General features: G+C 41.8%; 1 protein-coding gene across 1 annotated transcript in view; it reads right to left on the bottom strand.

Moving 5' to 3' along the window:
• The window catches only part of LOC140232200 (RNA binding protein fox-1 homolog 2-like), a 342,360-nt gene that overhangs the window by 5,923 nt on the left and 318,063 nt on the right, over nt 1–18,374 (bottom strand). The window contains 3 exon segments of the mRNA XM_072312338.1: nt 1,376–1,531; nt 7,062–7,246; nt 14,564–14,662. Coding sequence (XP_072168439.1) covers nt 1,376–1,531; nt 7,062–7,246; nt 14,564–14,662 — 440 coding nt within the window.

Raw genomic sequence — 18,374 nt, 5'->3', positions numbered from 1 at the left:
TTTTGTAGTAAGTGGTTAAGGGGGGGGGGGGAGAATTTTTCAGAAACTTCCTTTTTGAATAGAACTATTTGGGACACTTGTTGCAGAGTTCTTTTATTCATTACGCCAGAAAGAAGTGACAAACAGGAGCAGTGCTCCAGTGCATGCAGCGAAATGTAACAGAAACGGGTGGTTTGCAAAAGGGCTGTTCACTGCACTCGGGGAAAACAGCATCCAACGCTCAACTGATGCATGTGCATGTGTGTATGTGGCATGCAGGCATGTCCAGCTAGGAGCTCAAAGAGGGTGCTATTTATCTTGATGTGAATTTTCTTAAAACTGCATTCTTTTGCCCCCAACAATGGAGGGGGAGGGGATGGGGGGGGGGGGGGGAGTGCTTACATCTTACAAAGACTACATACTTTGTACGAACACACAAACTATGCTGAAATGCTGTGCATTATACATTGCATCTTCATGATCATCAGGATGACACCACAATGTTTGACGAAAGGCGAGGTGGAGACGTATGAAGGCAAAACTGTGTCAAAACGGGTAAAATTTCCACCAAAAGTGAGGAAAGTGGGATAAGAGAACACGTCATCCTCCCATTCTTGATTATCAAACCATTATTTGGTTGTTTGGTATTAAATTTTCTTTTCTTCTTATTTCTAGTTTTTCCTCTTAACATTTCTTTATATGTCTAAGGCACCTTCTAAATGTATTTGGATATACTGTCTCCCATTTCTTTCATACCCCAGCTTGAAAAATATTATGACTGTGTACTAAACTTTCATCTCATCAGTCACTGATAACTCAAAGATGCCAATTTGTGGATTTTTTGTTTGTTTTGTTTGAGACCCCTTAAAGCGACTTTCTGAAAGAGAAGAATACTGACAACATACACAATTCTACAAATACCTCTACAATAATGACCACGAAAGCCAGGCAAGACTACACATGTACGCTGCTACGAACTGTGATGTCACCACTGCTTGCATGACGAATACACACTCCATGCATTCCGATTATTTGACTGCGATACGATAAGGACAAACATGGCATTCCACTGCACGACCACGTCTTCATCCACAAGTCTCGTGCATGTCTACTGTCATTACGCTTATATTTACGGTGCAATAGTGACAGCACAGCAAGAAGAACAAACGACACGAACTGGGGAGTAGATAATCATACTCAGGAAAGCAGGATAGGCCAAGTAACGAATGAGAAATCGTTTCCAAAAGAAAAAGGAACAGTTAGATAATATATTTATACATATATATCTTAAAAAAAAAGAAATTGTCACAACCACTGATAGAGAGAGAGACTGGTAGAAAAAAAAAACAGAGTATGTCAGTCGTAGATTTACCCTTGTGAGAGAGGGGTATCTTACACCGTAGGCGGTGGCCGGCCCGATGGCATGGTGGTAGGGGTCTGCGGCGTACTCCCGGCCGTAGGGAATGGCGTAGGCGGCCGGCGTGGCGTAGCGGCTGATGTACCCGCCGTAAGTGGCAGCGGTGGCGGCCGCAGTCTGCAAGAGAAGATCAGTCTTTGGGTGGTGGAAATTTTGTTTGTTTTGGGAGTGTTTTTTTTTCAAAAGAGATTTTATCATTTATTCATTCATTTATTTTTGTTTTTGGGTGTTGCACAATTATACAGGCCCAGGGGGAAGAGGGAAGGTATTAACGAATGTGTAGTCGTTGTGTGTTGATTGACCAATGACCAATGACATGTGGAGGGTAATGCAAAATTCGGTGGCAGTGATAATTTTTTTTTTTTTTTTTTGGGGGGGGGGGTGGTTCGAAGGTGTGAAAGGAATGTGCATGTACATGTGTGATTACAGTGATTTCGAGAAGTGGAGGGGGGATTTCATTTTTTTTAAATTTGCGTTGAAATGTATCAGTGCAATTACGTGTGTGTGTGTGTGTGTGTGTTTTCAAGTACATTTTATTGATTTGTGAAGTGGGGTGGGGGTCAAAGGTCAGGGGGCGTACAATGGGAAGAGGGGGGTCAGGGAGAAAAGATGCGGAAGAAAAAGAAAGGGGTGCAAAACATATGCAAGGTTAGTAACTCAAAAACAAGATGCACGTCAACACAGCAAAACATTCCATGCAAGCAATAAATATGGTCATTATCAACTCTGCAAAACCCAAATTGGCAACTTTCAAATCATTGCTGTCTTTCTATTTTGCACTGTGAAGAAATGCACCACGGACATCACAACCTCAGTAGCAAACAGGTACACTGTACAAGGTAAGTGTGATTCAGCGGTGCCAATTTGCCAATTTTGCAAATGTCTCTTGCTCAGCGAGAATCAGCCATAACTCCCGTTTGAGCGCAGAGGATTAAAATGCAGGGGGATGGTGAAAATTTGGCAATAATGTGTTGTGGTACAATCTCTGCACAGTGCAAAACAATGTGATTAAAATATGCATGTGAAATGGGCCGAACGAAAACATTTCAGCGCAGTATTCCAATACCATATTGTCTATCTGTTGTTCCTTTCTTTTGTTTTATCAGTGAGAATACTTTAAAATATATTTTCATATCCATTCCATATCAGGTATCAATAATGCCCCCCCCCCCTTAAATATTCAGGTCATGCATTACTATGAAAGCCTTTCTTTGATTTGATGAGTCACACTGTCAGTTTGGAAAGATGCCTGACAAAAAAATATGACCTCCACGAGCTTGGAAGACTTCCTTTTTTCCATTTCCTTTTCTTCTTTTTGACCCTTCTTCTGCTGATATGCCTATTCGCCTTTGCACGTTGCACTTTCTGGGAAATCCAACGGGGCTAATACCCCCTGCTCTATCTCACTCCAAACCCGGGAGTCAATTTCAAAAGGAGAGAAAAATGTTTGCTGGTATTCTGGAGGTAATGTTTCAGACTTCAGATAAGAGAGAGAGATCCACTGCCTGTCACATACGTTTCTATTTACTCTCTTATGGGGGGATGGCTGTCGGAACGACCGCGGGAATTTATATCAATCCCATTTTTGCTCGACCTAACGTTTTCCTCCCTCCCCCGATATCACTGTACTTTTTGATGTCTGGGAGCATGTGCTCCCATTTGGAAAGAAGCTGGTGACAGCCGCTGCAGACTACTCCGAATGCGTAATGCTTCGGCGATGAAATGGAAATGAACTGGGCTCCATAAAGGCCATGGAAAAATGCCTACACTTTACTGACAGCAAGCTTTAGAGCATTTCAAAAATCTTACAACACATTTTTTCCCCTTGCCCTCCTTAATCTGAACAAAAAAAAAAAAAAAAAAAAAAAGGAAGAAAAGCGAGACAAAGCAAGAATTTTCAAAAGAATTGCCAGTGGATGGAAGATAAATATTCCTAAAGCCGCACCAGAATTTAGAGTAATGGCATTCCTTGCGTTGTTTCAAACTGCAAAACAAATGGCATGATCTGGTAGTATATGAAATGCGTAAATCTCCCTAAAAAATAAGTCTGCTTTTCTAAAACATTTGCACCCTCGCGACTGCATGCTCTCCTGAATACAGTTATAGTTGTGTAAGAGTTGCTTGAATAAACAATTCCCAGAACATGTTTTCCAAAACTATCTCTAGAACCATTAGGGTGGGTATGATGAAAACCTGTGGATAATTCATGCACCTACCCCCAGTAATTCCCTTGACAAAGTTCTCATGCACTTTATGTCCTTTGGTTCAGATTGGTGCAGAACTTCCACAGCAAAACATCTAACAAAAACATTGTGAATATTATCTTTCCTACATCCCTAGACTTAGCAGTGATCTACTTTGTACATTCTTTTGAAAACAGATAGTATATATTTCCTGTACTTGAGGGTATATATTTCAAACTATGTGAACGCCAGGGCAGAGTGTTTCTAAATATTGAGTTACCATGAATATATATCAAGAGTACACACAACTCTATAAAAACAAGAACAAATTGAATTAATACACATTTTCTTCTCCTGTTAGATTCAAAATACATTACACACCAAAGTATGGACAAAGATTAAGACATAGACATCTATCGAATATAATCCCCAATGATTAATATTTGTTATGATTTGATAGAATATATCTATGCTGAGCTAAAAACAACAAACACAACAAGGAAAAAAAAAGGACAAATTCTTTAGATCAAAGCATGCACAAAACATTAGTGTCTATACATAGCCAGTCACATGTCCCAACTGAATGCTTCTCCAAAATATAGTGATAATACTACTAATAATTAATAACTGGATAAAACAAAGGAAAGAAGAAGAAAAAAGGGACACTACAGACGATGACGCAATGATGATGGAAAACGTTTAGTAATGTCAAATCACCCGGCCACATGTGACTAAATAACAACCATCAAAACTATCGTAGCTATCAAAACTATGCCTAAGATTAGGTCTCGGGCTGTATATTGCATTGCGATTTCACTTTGAAAAAAAAAAATATAAAAAAGTAAACTTCCTACAGTTGCAATAAATTCTGAAAAGCAGATAAGAATGAAATGCTTAAAGGGACAGATACAAACAAAAGACTTTTGGAAGTGGGGTGGGGGAGAGATATGTTTAAATATATCCATGCAGAATTGTGAAGGCTCAAAAAGCCTGCCAAGAGCTTTTATAATGATTTATATCCATGCATTCCCAAAGTGAGAACAGGCAAAGACGAGCAAAAACATGCTCCCCCCAACAAACAAGGCAAACATCGTCGTTTCATGCATCGAAAAAAAAAAAGAAGAAGAAGAGATTTTTCCCGACATGCAGCTTCCCGTCTATGTTTTTCTCTTTTCTTCTCTAAAAACATCTTGAAGGATTATGGAAGGAATCAGAGATAAAAGTCTTCATGGAAAAGGGGGGGGGGGTGTACCTTGCTTTCACTGCTCTATATTTATGAAGCACAGGGAAGGAACAAAGGAGAGAGGGGGAAGAGAAACGGGAGGAAAAGGTTGCAAATGAAAAAACAACAACATCCACCGTTTCACATCCTAACGCAGAAGCCTCAACATCCGAGCACACCCGCATAACCCGAGGGGAAATATACCGTTGCTCTGTTTATCCCGACACTCTAGCTAGCAGCTTGTGGTTTGAATCTATAGAAAACTGGGTTAGGGGCAGGGGAGGATTCTATAGCAATATCGTCAACAGAGGGCAGCAGATATTTAGTTTATTTCTCATTTTGCCGGCGTAATCTCATAAGCGTCTGTGGCACACTGACAGTTTTCAGTCATTTCTGGCAACACATGATGCAAGCTGACGGCACAGTGTGTCACGAAGCAGTATCAAATTGGCAAGACTTTGATCACATTCTCATGACTCCAGTTTTTCTAGTTCCTAGCCTGAAATTTTTCAGGTGTATATACCACCAACAGAAAGCACCTGGACAATTAACTCGCATCATGATTTATTTCCAGAATTTAGCTTTGCATCCCGGCATAATTTGATTCATCAAATTAAGGACATGAGGAGGGGGTGGGGAAGCATCATGTGGAAACTTTTGTGAAAGGAAGTACCAGTATTCACACGGCTATCAGAACTTCCATAAGGCTATATGAATAAAAAACAAAGGGACACAAATTTTTGTGAAGCGATGTGGAGAATAAAACAAAGGAGATACCAAGCTGCATAAAATAAATCTATCAATACTTGGACATTTATAGTATACAGAGTTTCCCATAGCAATCTCAATGGAATATGCCCTGTGTTTAAAACAAATGCATTTTTAGAAATATTTCCCCCTCATATTCCATTTTTCTCGGTGCAGCATGCTTTTTGCATCCATGCAAAACAAACAGAAGGAGAGATTGAGCCAGCCGGGAAGGGCGAGTTCAACCACCATGCAAAGTCAGTCAAAACTCACACAGAGTCAAGAAGGGGTGCAGTAGAGCAAAGAGTGAGGGATGAGGGTGTATAGACAGCTAGATAATTGGCACTACAATTATATCATTCATAATTCATAATTCATACCTGCCACAACTTGGTACCCATTAAAAAAAATATACAATAAAAAAATGTCATCTCCAACGTATATGATATTGCTATCCAACTAGTGGACTCCCTTGGAAGTGTGCCTCTAAGCTCTTTAATAGCGACGATATGCGGAGATTCGACTGCCTCCGTGCGATTTAGCGGGTAAATTGACTCGAGCTTCTTTCAGCCAGTGCTTTTTATATGCCCTTCATCTTCCATGGCCCGTTATGGATAAGATAATGGGTGCCCTAATAATAACACATATGGGACTCATCATTTCTAAGACTGTTTGCATGGCTAATAAACGCTGAAGGTCACCAGGATATTTATCCCGCGTGAGGGGTTGGTGAAGCTTCGTTTGTGCATCAAACCTCGTAATGACACCCCATAGTCTCTTTTCATTCTGTATATAAATCATAATGCCTATGTTCCGGGAAGGGGCAGCCTCATAATCTCCCTTCTTCCCCTCAATCCCCCCCCCCCCCCACCCACCTCCCCAAACCCTTGGACTGGCAAGCGTTTTTTACAATGCAAAAATGAATTTAAAGCCATAATCTTTTCACATGGAAGAAAACACTGGACTGTGACTTGAAACCAGCACTGTCTGTTGGTAGAAGATGATTCCATTTGACAAGGTGATGCATATAATATACTACAAAGTTTTCTGTCACTCTCTGCCATACACAAGCTTGTTAGAAACAGACAGTAACCTTCTCATTCAATAGCTTCTTATTTTTTACATTTCTCCCTAATACCCATTCTAATCTATGCCTTACACCATCTTCGCAGGCTTTTAAGATCTGAGTTGCCTTGGCTGTAGCACAGCACAGGTGGTGCATTTTGTTAATAATCCTCCACTTTGCTATCAGAAGAAATAAAAGAAGAAGAGGAAGAAAGAGGACAAATTTTGCAAAGGTACCTACATTAACCTACAAACTGTAACCCCTGGGGAAAGTTTTGCAATGCAAAAGTGGATTTTCAGAATTTGACTACTGACACAAAACACCAGCTATCAGGCAAGTCATATATTATTTACAGGGTGGGGTTGATGGCATGTTTTTTTTTCCCCAGCCAACACGGTGTGAGATCGTGCAGTGTTGGACGATATGTCCGTCTGCTCGTCAGCTTACCTGATATCTATCTGCGGGATACAGGGCGGCCGCCGCGGGCTCGGCGGGGTAGAGGGCCGCTGCTGTGGCGTAGCCAGGCACTGGGGGAGGGGGTGCCAACCGGTAGGCCGTGTAAGCGCCTCTTGCCGCCCGACCCCGGCCGAGAACCTGCGTCCTTAGTGCGTTCGTGGTCAGAAGATCTAGACCTGTGGTATAGGTTTTGTGTGTATGTGTGTGTGTGGGGGGGGGGGGGGGAAATAGGCATGGGGATAGTAGACAAATAGAAGGGGAAGATATACATGCAAAGAAGAACAGAGAAAAGGATGTTTGGGGAGATGGTAGGATGATAAAATTTTGAATAGAAAGTAACGAAAGAAGAGAAATGAGAAAAAAAAAACATAAAAATCAATCAGAACCTTCATTAAAAAGAAATCATGTAGCATTTACTGGCATCAAGTATGAATTCTAAATTGCAATCACTTATAAATCCATACTTCATGAATACATACTTTGTATATCCCCTGGTTACGCCAACACATAAAGTGAACGTATGATGCACTCCGTCACACACAGTAATGGAGTGGATCAAGAAAAAAAAACAAACAAACAAATTCTGGAATGAGAAAGCCGTTTGCATTTTTTTCCCCCTCCGTGTCCAAGTAATCCTATTAACTACAACACTCATGGGAAATGGAGATACATACATAATGTACTGTGACACTAAAATCTGTGTGAAGTGCAAAACAGGTTGCGTCTTTGTGAGAAAAGACATCTTCCCGGGCCCACGCGCCCTTATTGATGATACTTGCCCTGTTATTCAGTGTCCTCTCTCCCCGCCCCCTCCTCCTCCTCCCCTCCCCCCCAATTCCTTCTCTTTAAGACTTTTCCTCTTGCAGCAATATACGGTACACTGGATGTGACACATGGGAACTGGAGACACTTACAGTACAGTAATTGCCAGTGTAAAGAAGTCATTGTTCCATTTTCTACCATAAAATGAAGTGAAAAAAAGAAAGAAAGAAAGAAAGAAATAAAAATGATGGGAGAATGACTGGAGCTCCCTTCTAAGCTTTAGGGATACTCTGTGATGCCCTTGAAGGGGGCATCCCATTCTTGACCATGGATCAATCTGTAGGTGGCACCTAGTCTCCATTCTTAAGTCCCAATGGATAAAATCCAATATTTGCAAGTGACCCCAAATTATGAAGAAAACTACTCTCTGCATATCATGGCAAATGTCCACAAGTTCAGATTTCCTCTCATAAAGAAAACCTGCACTAGAAAAAAAAAATGAGGCAAATTTAAGCATGGGCATTAGGAAATTAGGAAGCACTGATAGTCAATTATTTCCAACTTTTAACCTGTCATTGTTTTTGTTATCTTCATTAGTCGATACAATGCTTTGCATTTTAAACTGAACAAATTTATTGCTATCAAATTATGTGGATAAATCTGTTATTCATTGAAATTTGATTCTGGTCAGCGGTCTATAAGAGTAATCTTTTGTACATCTCTCGTGGATCTCTGGTTGAGATCTCACATCAAAGGGGGCTGCCATGCGGAAGACCAGATCTGACCACTGCACTACCTGTTCTCGGGACCGGAAGAAGCGCGGCTGCCAGCATATGGATGGCACATGTGGTACAATTATGGCCCAATTAGGGTCGAATTTGCTAATGATGCTCCACGAATGAATGCTGCCAACTCGGCCGTTTACCTCATCAAATATTGAACCTAATCAGTATTGCCAAACAGAACGAGAGATAGCGAAGACTCTCGTTATGAGCGATGGCAAACTGGGCACAGAGAGCACCTGATTATGCACTGGCATGCTTTCATCGGGTTTTTTTTTCTCGTATCACATGACCCTCACCCATCTGATGGAATCCAGCTCATGTTTAATCTTTCTGCATTTTTTGAGCCAATCCCATTAATAGGCCCTGTCCGAACTCTAATCATGACTGCCATCATTATTGCGATGGAAACACTGGGGGGAGAAGTTCCGTCGTAATTTACGCTCGAAACGCTCCAAAGATTTCTCTCAAACGGCACCGATGCCGGGAATAGAATCTATCTAACCACCGGTCTGCCACCACTTCCAAGGGTGAGTACCTGCAGAGAGGCATCACGGGATGAATGGAGACAGGGGGATGGTAACGCACGGCAACAAACTGCTGTCGCGAAAGGCTACACGAAGGATGAATAGATGATGCGGGGGAAGGACAGAGATGCAAGATGGGGGAGAGTAAGACAAGATGGAGAAAGAGAGGAAAGGACCTCCTGATAAGTGGAAGGCAATTAGGAGTTTGCTGTCCAGAGGGTGCCAATCTTCCTCCAAGTTTTAGAGAGAAAGACAGCGGGAGAAACAGAGGAACAGAGGGGGAGAAGGTTAGATCTACCACGAGGCTGGATAAAGATGATGGACGACAGGAGATTGGCCCTTGGCAGAAGGATAAAAGCAAACAAGAGTAACTTTCTCCATCAGGAAATGCCAGCTCAAGGAGGATTCTCCCCCACCATCTCAACCCCCCTTTCCCCTGACCCCACTCCACCCCATCCCATCCCATCCTCCCACGTGTAGGTTTCTCCCGGCTCGGCATACCTCCACTGCGAGAAGACACCAACATATTATCATACGGAAGCAAAGAGATGGGTGAAGGGTGGGGTGATGGGGGAGGGGGGGGGATGGGGGGATGGGTCTCTGTTGGGGTAGAAATATGGATGGAAACAGGAATAGGAATTTTGAGGGATCGGATGTGACAGGTTGGAGATCGGAGGCACCAAAGAGACGAAGAACATTGTGGGAGGAAGGAGCCAGAGAGATGTTGGGGATAATGTACTGGGACGAGAGAAACAAAATCATGAGGAACTTGTGTTATGATGGGTAAATGGGGAAGAGGAAGAGGAGGAGGGGGGGGGGGGAGCTCCTCAAGCAGCAAATTAAGGACAGAGGGAGATGGACGAATGGAAAATTGTTTCACAATCTGCCATGGTCTAAAAATCATTTCGGGATTGTCTCCCGTGAATCTGTCATGGCGGGTTAAGCATCAATCTGGCTCATTGCCTATGTCAAGAATTGTGTGCATCTTTTATTTTGGGATCATCCAATTGTGCAGCATATGGAAAAAAAAAAAAAGAGAGAATCGGGAACAAAACCACTGCAGTGATAATGGTGATAATGTTCCACTACAAGGATGGAGGAAATGATGTTCTATAATATGTGAGAAAAGAAAGCTGCATGTCAGCAAGACATGCAATAAAAGAGAAAGCAAGTTAACAAGATGGGGAAAACAAGAGCAAGATGTACCCATGATGTAATTGAGCATTTATCAGAATCTGCATGTCTCATTGGGGGGAAGGGTGTGGGCGAGAGGGGGGGGGGGGTGAGGTTGGAGGACAGGGGTGTTGGTATCATGCTTGTATTGGAAGGATGTCGGGCAGGGGAGTCTGCTCTAATAACATTACCCTAATTGTGCCTGGTGGTGTCTTGGGCATTTGACGCGAGTAAACACCTCGGCGCTTACAACTTTGTCATCCTCTGAACAGACGGCGAGTCTCGTTTTAACCCTCTTAATGCCACCATCGGAAAATGATGCTGGCGATGTCAACTGTCAAATTTTCTAAGGTAAATATGACATAATCAGTCTTGCTTTGGTTTCAGAACGTACTGATGGGCTGTACAGGCAAGCACTACCTATATTGATTTTGTCAAATAACTACTAAAAGAGGAGCCTTTCCTAACATTTTTTGTATCATCTCAGCATGAATCAAACATATGGCGGGGGGGGGGGGGGGGAATGGAAAAGCAATGGCACCAACAAATTAAAGCATATCTCTTTCCTCTTTCATTTGCCATATCAAGCATACAACTGTACACAGGAGAGGTAGACCTAGATATATATGCACAAATCAATTTGGCAGAAGATAAATTTTGTATGCATAACCCAACTGCACAGAGGGTGGTGATTCTATTTCATTTTTCCCGACAACGCCCTCATTGCTTGGCAAGAAGGGAAGGAGAAAGGCATTTTTGGAGCCTACTTTTCTGCTGTTTACTTCCAGTCTTCCAGTTTTATTTCTTGGGGGGAGGGGAGGGATTTTTTTTTCTTTTGGGTACTCAGGAAGCAGAAATCTTCCATGAGACATGGCTCCATCTTGGAGGTCCTCCATAGAAATCTGGAGCTAAAAATTCTTGAATGATGCCATTTAGAATCTTGGTGAAATTGAAACAAAAAACAACATAAAATTTCCCCTGCGTCATGAAGATCCCCCCTTTGTTTTCTCAAACAGCACAGCAGTCACCACCATTGACAACTTGCTAAGTGGGAAGGGGAACGATTGTGGGGGGGGGGGGGGAGGGAGGGAGGAGAGAGATGGAGTAGAGCAAGAGACAAATCTCTTATAACTTTGCACACCCCCCTCCTTCATCTTCTCTCTGAAACACTGGCGCCAATGTCCCCGGAAACGAAACTCGCCGTGCGTCAAGGCATGTTGCACGTTTGGTTTCTGCTAAATATGCTTACATCAGACACACACAAGCACACAGGAGGGGCGTACTGGGAAATCAAGTTGAAACGAGCGAATGTTTGACTCCGGCCATAGACTCTTCTTCTCCTTCCTTAGGCTTTATCCGGGAATATCACACCCATTTAACCACTGTCACACCCACTGGTAATCTGTTTGTTAAATGATGCCAGTCATCTATTGTTGTGTATCATATGTAGTATGTATTTATTTATCTGTATCTGTATCTATTTATCTGTCTATCTATCTATCCATTTAAATGTATATGTATATGGATATGTAACATGTAACTGTATGTATATGTATATGTACATTTTGTATATGTATATCTATATCATCTATCCATCTGTCTAAAGAATTTATTTTTTTTTTAAAGAAGGATGTGATGCAGAAATGGACTAGTGATGTGCTTCCATGTCATTATGACATACAAAGTAGACAATGGTTTTTGAATTCAACTGACTTGATTTCTAACATTTAATTCCAGAAATCAAACACTTCTGTGTAAATATCAACAAACTTCACTGCAGCTTAAGACCCAAGTACTAGTGTACTAATGTGCAGGAGTGCAGCTGGTGCAGTCTTGTGTGTTGCTACATGTACAGGACGAGCTACTCCACAACGAGGTTGGATTGAGACATGCACAAAATACAAGCTCTCATCACCTATTAACAGGGTCAGCTAAAGTGAATGCCATCAATATTCCCTGCGCATTGCTTCCTCTGATTAAGTACGCGTCAGCTCAAGAGCGTTTGGTGCCACGAATTTAATTTTCCAGAGACTAACGCAAAAAAGGGAAGGGGGGTTGGTAGGTGAGAATCTTGGAGACAATCTCTTCTCATTTTTGCTATTCAGATTTAAAAAAAAAAGGAAGGGGGAGAGAGAAAAATAGATAAATTTTGAGCAGAGTCTGTGCAGGAGGATGTGGGACAACATGCTCCCTCCTTGCAGCCGCCGTCGTTCTATCGTCTCCATCTTTGCCGAAGCGATGGCAAGCTAATGACTGATGCCTAGCAGCCATCATCAACGGGGGCTCCCGTCGCCCGAGTCTCGCATAAGGAAATTTACTGCTGCTTTGGGAGGTGTGTGTGTGAGGGGGGGGGGGGGGGGTGGGTGGGAGAAATGGGGTGAAGCGAGGGGGGGGGGAGGAGGGCAAACAGAGTCATCTCAAGATAACCTGCGCTCCCTCTCTGCTTCACGCAGAGTCAACACATTGTCGTAACGATGGAATTACTCTCTGCTGCAATTTCCTGTCCTAACTTTCCCCTTCTCGATCAGGATTCATCCGCCCTTTTTTTAATCTTTCTTTCGTTAATCTCCCCTCCGCTCCTCGATACATAATTGCTGGATGCTTCAGTCAAAGACAATCTAGACAATCTAAACCTTATGCTACTTAACCTTGCCCATGATAATAACGATTTGCCTTTCAGCATTCAAGTCCCGGATCTATATACCGCAGGAGTTTGCGAAAAAGGTTAGAGGTCAGCCCATATACACGTGATGTAATCGCAAATTGATCATGGCTGGCATATCCAATACCTTACGTGAAGCGTCAAACGTCAGGCTGAAATGACTTTCACTAGACAGAGAGAGAACCCCTCAATCTCTGGGATCAGAGTTTATTCCGCCCCCCTCCATATTTGATTGACTTTCAGAAGGGTGCTTTGTCAATATCCCCCCTCCTCTCCCCCTCCGAGACAAATGTCGCTGACAATGTAGGCATGATGCTTTCAGAGGCCTACATTGCCATGTCAGTGTATCTTTTGGGTATCATGTTGTGTGTTCGCGTCGTACGAGGTTCATCGCGGAGAGACAGTTGCAGGAACACACGGGAAGAGCTTCTGCAGACGAATTGATCACATTAGCCTAATAGCCTGCAAAGATGCCGGAGATGAGCTTACCCCCGCCGGCTCGCGATCGGGAGGGGTTTGCATTCACCGTGACTCAAACAACAACGGGAGCAGCCTTTACTTCGGCAGATTCTAACCCCATTCCGCAACCCCTCCACCCAGCCTCCCGTTAGAGGCCGCTCCTTCTTTGATTTGCTGAATACAAATGGGGGGCCTTAATAGGCCGCTGAAATTCAGGAGAATCTCTTCCGCGATTTTTTTCTCTCCCCCAAAAATCAATATCTCCAGGTAGGGCAATTTATCTGAATAAATGTCAGCATTCCTGTCATTGCAATGTTCATTCATGCCTGGAAAACTTCTTGTGTGTAATTTCCCACAGACTGTTGCACAACAGATGGAGGAAGATCATAGAAAAAAAAAACAACAAAAGCAAAGGACTAGAAAATATAGGATTGATTTTTTTTTTTTTTTTTTTTGAGCAATGCTCATCAAAATGCAACTTAGGGCATCATTTACAAGAAGGAGTAGGTTTGGAATGGCTTAAGGAAAGGTTATGGAAGATTATGAAGATCCGGACTCTCGAAGAACAAGGCAGCCGGTGGAGGGGGAATGAAAAAATGGAGAAAAAGGAACGGATGATACTGCACGCTCAGCTCACTGGGGGTAGGTGATGAGCCATGGAAGGTGCCAGAAACTAGAGGAAGAATTGTAGATCATATTTCTCATAAGATTTCATCCAACTGGCTAATAGGACAGTTTACTCCGAAGCAATTGTACCCATGGGGAGATTGAAAGATGGGGATCCAACAAGCTCTCGACAGGGAGAAGATGGAGGGGGGGGGGAGCAAGAGCTCTTCCAGGGGTGCACTAACAGAATGAATTCTTTCGTCTCATCACAAAGTGGGCAAGAGCTGGAGCAGCGCCATATTGAATAACATCCTGCGAAGGAGTCGCATCATCTTTATCATCATCATCACTGATACAGGACGGAACTTTCGTCGCTGATTACGGCCTGTTGAGAGACGGTAAACACTGCGTAAAATAAACAGCCGGATCGATGACGGCTGGACGGATCATGGATTTTTATCTATCTCACCTGCCATCAACTTCGCTAGAGACATTCATCACGCCCCCGCATCGTACACTTACCATTTGATGTGGTCGTCTTCACTTTATTCGTCATCACGCGTGCTGTCGCATGTTCACCTGTTTCATGGGAGCGAAACCACAGGAAAAGGAAGTTAGTACCTGAGGGGGTACAAGAGTGCTTGGGGAGTTAGAAATGAGAGCACAGTCGCACAAATCAAATTGTAGTGCGAATTAAAGCAATTTTTCTCTCTGTAATCTATTTACCATGAGTTTTTGAGCAGTAGTGCACAATTCATTCCACATCTACCAAAGATAAGAAACTTTGAAAACTCTGTATAGAACAAAAACATTACATCAAGCCGATGATTATATGACAATTATATTACTATGGAAATCATTCTGCAGATCGTGTACACAAATTGAACACCATCTCCAATGAAATTATGGCTAATACTGCAGAGCATACACTGTGCTTTCATTTCATAGTAATAATACGTCCCCAATGCAGCATTAAACAGACATCAGATGGACGGGGTACAGCATAGAATGTAAGCCTACTACTTAAAGTGGATTCTTCTCCTTAACATGCAACCTTACGCCTCTTGCCAATTCTTGGAACTGTCATGCATCTTACATGGCGCCTATTTAAGACTTTCACTCAACACACAAGTTTGGTATCACTGTGCCAGCGCGGTGTCCACCGAGAAGGACCCGCGGGGGTGAGTGCGGCTTGCATGCTAATGATGCGCCAGCTTATGAAATTTAACGAATGGCGAAGTGACTTTAACGATCTCAACGTGCCCAAATCGCCTTCATGGCTAATCATCACAGGCCTCAGTCCCCGCCCCCTTCCTCCATGTAAGACCTTGGATAATATATGAATGGCCCACTTATGATTTCACATAAAACACACCTGACTTCACTTTCCCCTCTTTTCATATATCTGAGTATTTCCTTCGCCAACCACTCCTCTCATTACGTAGTAGCACTGGTCAGGTGTGCAAATGTCACACAGGCCTGCGGGCAGGTTAATTGACAACGCATTAGGAGTTATGGTCTGATCTTATGCACAGACCTTTTCAGCCCTTACGCCTCATCCCACTCCCCTGTCCCCAACCCCTTCTCCCCAAATCTCCCACCACCCCCCATCCCCAAGTTCTTCGTCTTCGTATTCCGGATCTGTCTTCTCTTTATCCTGTCTCCCTTCTCTTAGAGCAAATGGGGGAGAGAGAGAAATAACTGTTGAATAAATCATGAATACAGCCTCCTCCCCCCCCCCACCCATCCCAACTTGCCAGCATGAATAATTGTTGTGCGGGTAATTTCCCGAACGGGACTCCATACTGAAGATGCAGTACGGCCATTTGATAATGCTATCAAACGAAAACGACTCTCCGCTCCATTCAATTTTTGGGCCTACAGCTTTCCCCTGTATCTCCCCTCCATCCTTTAAGCTCTACCATTTCTGCCGTAATGATACATTTTCCCCGCGGCGTCACAGAAATATCATTTTGTCTTTATGGCTTGAGAAAATAAGAAACCCAAGATAAAAATTCTTCTTTTTTTTTTTTTTGCATGCTCCTCTCTGCTTCTCCCATCTTCCCAAATATCACCACTCCTACGAAATAATTGAAAGAATGTGGGGGGAAAAATACCCAAACCATTTTCCCATGCATGGCTGTACCCCTGTAATCTCATGAAATTGGACTAATTTGTGCCCAGAAGAGAGTGATATATGCAGTGACTGCAAATTACATCTGACTATATTTTTTTCCCTTGCCGAATCGACTTTGAAAAGCTTGGCACAGTGATACCACAAATTTCGTGTGAGAGAGAGAAAAAAAGTCAACAACTTAGCATATGATATCTCTTTACAATAGCACTTGATCTACATATTAGAGTCTCTGTGTTTTATTAAAACATTTCATTGTGGTATTAACAAACTGATAAACATCAAAGCTAATGTCTCTTAAATACTGCGTGTACACCAATCAGACAGAACACATTATGGATGAAATATTAGGAGATGATGGAAGTCAAGTATAGTCCAGCGTATTTCCGCCGTCAGGTCAAGATTTATTCTTAAACCACAGACGTCTTTTTCATTTCCACTTGCCGGTCGTACCAAACTCCTAAATCTTGCAGAAAGACAGCTCAAGTCAATAAACACTGCATGTCATTAAAGTGTAAGCAGGAGAGCATCGCCCATGCACTACACAGGGCATGGATTCCGTGCATGTATAATTCCCACCGCGAAAAAAAGAACAAAGAACAAATGATTTAGAACAAATCTTACCCTTTCATATCCACATTAATTCCATTCTTCATCTCAATTATAACTTTTAGGAAATTACGCACACATATAAAAAAAAAAAAGTGTGGTACATGTATGTTTCCTCATTTTTTTATTATTTTTTTTGAGCATCATTTAGATACTTACTGATTTATCATTATCATCATCATCATCATTATTTAACACTCTACCTTCTGTATGAGACAAGCAATCACACACAGGTTCACATATGAAATGTGTGCTGACCTGATTGGTGTACACAACATCACAAACTTACTCCAATATTCAGACAAAGGAGATTAAAAAAAAGAAATTACATCATCTACAGTACATTTTCGAGAGTATATTGACATTTCACAGTGCAAGGCATTTGAAAAAAAAAAAAAAACGCAAACAAAGACACAATTCTTTCAGAGCTGATAAAACTGATGGCAGAGAATCTCATACGAGCAAAAATTTAAGTTGAATCTTGGAATTTAAACCGAGATTTCTTTTTTAAGAATCTTGTTTCACCCACGCTGAATTTCCCTCTGAGCGACATGGTACATACTGAATCTTAATCTGAATAAAAAGTGACTTCAATGGATGTATTTGTTGCAAAGTGAAACAAAAATAATTCCACTAGATCTCGCAGTTCCTTGTTTTTAATCTTATTGTTCTTTTTTTTTTGTATTTCTATTTCCATCCTCTTTCCATTTAAACGCCTACACTTGGGAAGAATACATTACTCTCGAAAATGCATCATTCACATAATAATTGGCAGAGTGTAATAAAAAAAGAAGAAGCAAGGCTGAAAAGGGAAATACACATAAGACAGAGAGAATAGAAAAAAACTTGAGTTTGGCTAATTTAATGAAACAGCTGTAATATCAAATTAGTCCAGCAACCCATTAATTTAGCCATACTACAATGTTCCCAGGTGATTACATGTTGGACAGTCAAAACCAATCACTTCTGACCGAAAGATGGATACCCCAGTGACAATTTGCAGCGAATTCCTTGCCTCTGCAGCTACTCTGCGGTGAGGGAAGAGACTGCCTTCAAATGTAAATAGATATATAACTTTCTTTTATCAGTCTAATTTCTTCTCCCGGGAGTGATATAAATGTAAAGTGGCTACGAAATGATCTGAATGACGATGAAAAACAGACGCAAAGACAATTTCACGAAATCTTTGCATTGTGACAGCATTAGATTGGCTAATAAGAATGGAAAGTTGGTTGCTAAGTTTACGCATACTCTCATGAGGACATGGATCTTTCATCTGAGTTTAAGAAGCGCAAACGTCATCTTACTTGTGTCAATTACGCACGAATGAAGAGTTAAAAAACAGATATATCCATTTTTATCAATTTGATATTTTTGAGATTAAAGCTCCTGAAAGCAAAGAAAATAATTAGAATACATGTGATCATTTTAATATCTTCAAAAATATTTCTTGCTGTAAAATGTGTAGAGTATCATTCAAACCATTTTACTTTTCTCTATTGAAAGATGACCTTACAACTGTACTTGAAAAAACAAGAATAAAAAAACTGAAAGTGGCATTTATCTATTTTTTCATTCAAATGCTTAAAA

This window comes from Diadema setosum, chromosome 8 (assembly GCF_964275005.1).
Source record: "Diadema setosum chromosome 8, eeDiaSeto1, whole genome shotgun sequence".
NCBI lineage: Eukaryota > Metazoa > Echinodermata > Echinoidea > Diadematoida > Diadematidae > Diadema > Diadema setosum.
Note: the sequence above shows the minus strand (reverse complement) of the source record. Positions and strands in the feature narration are given on the sequence as shown.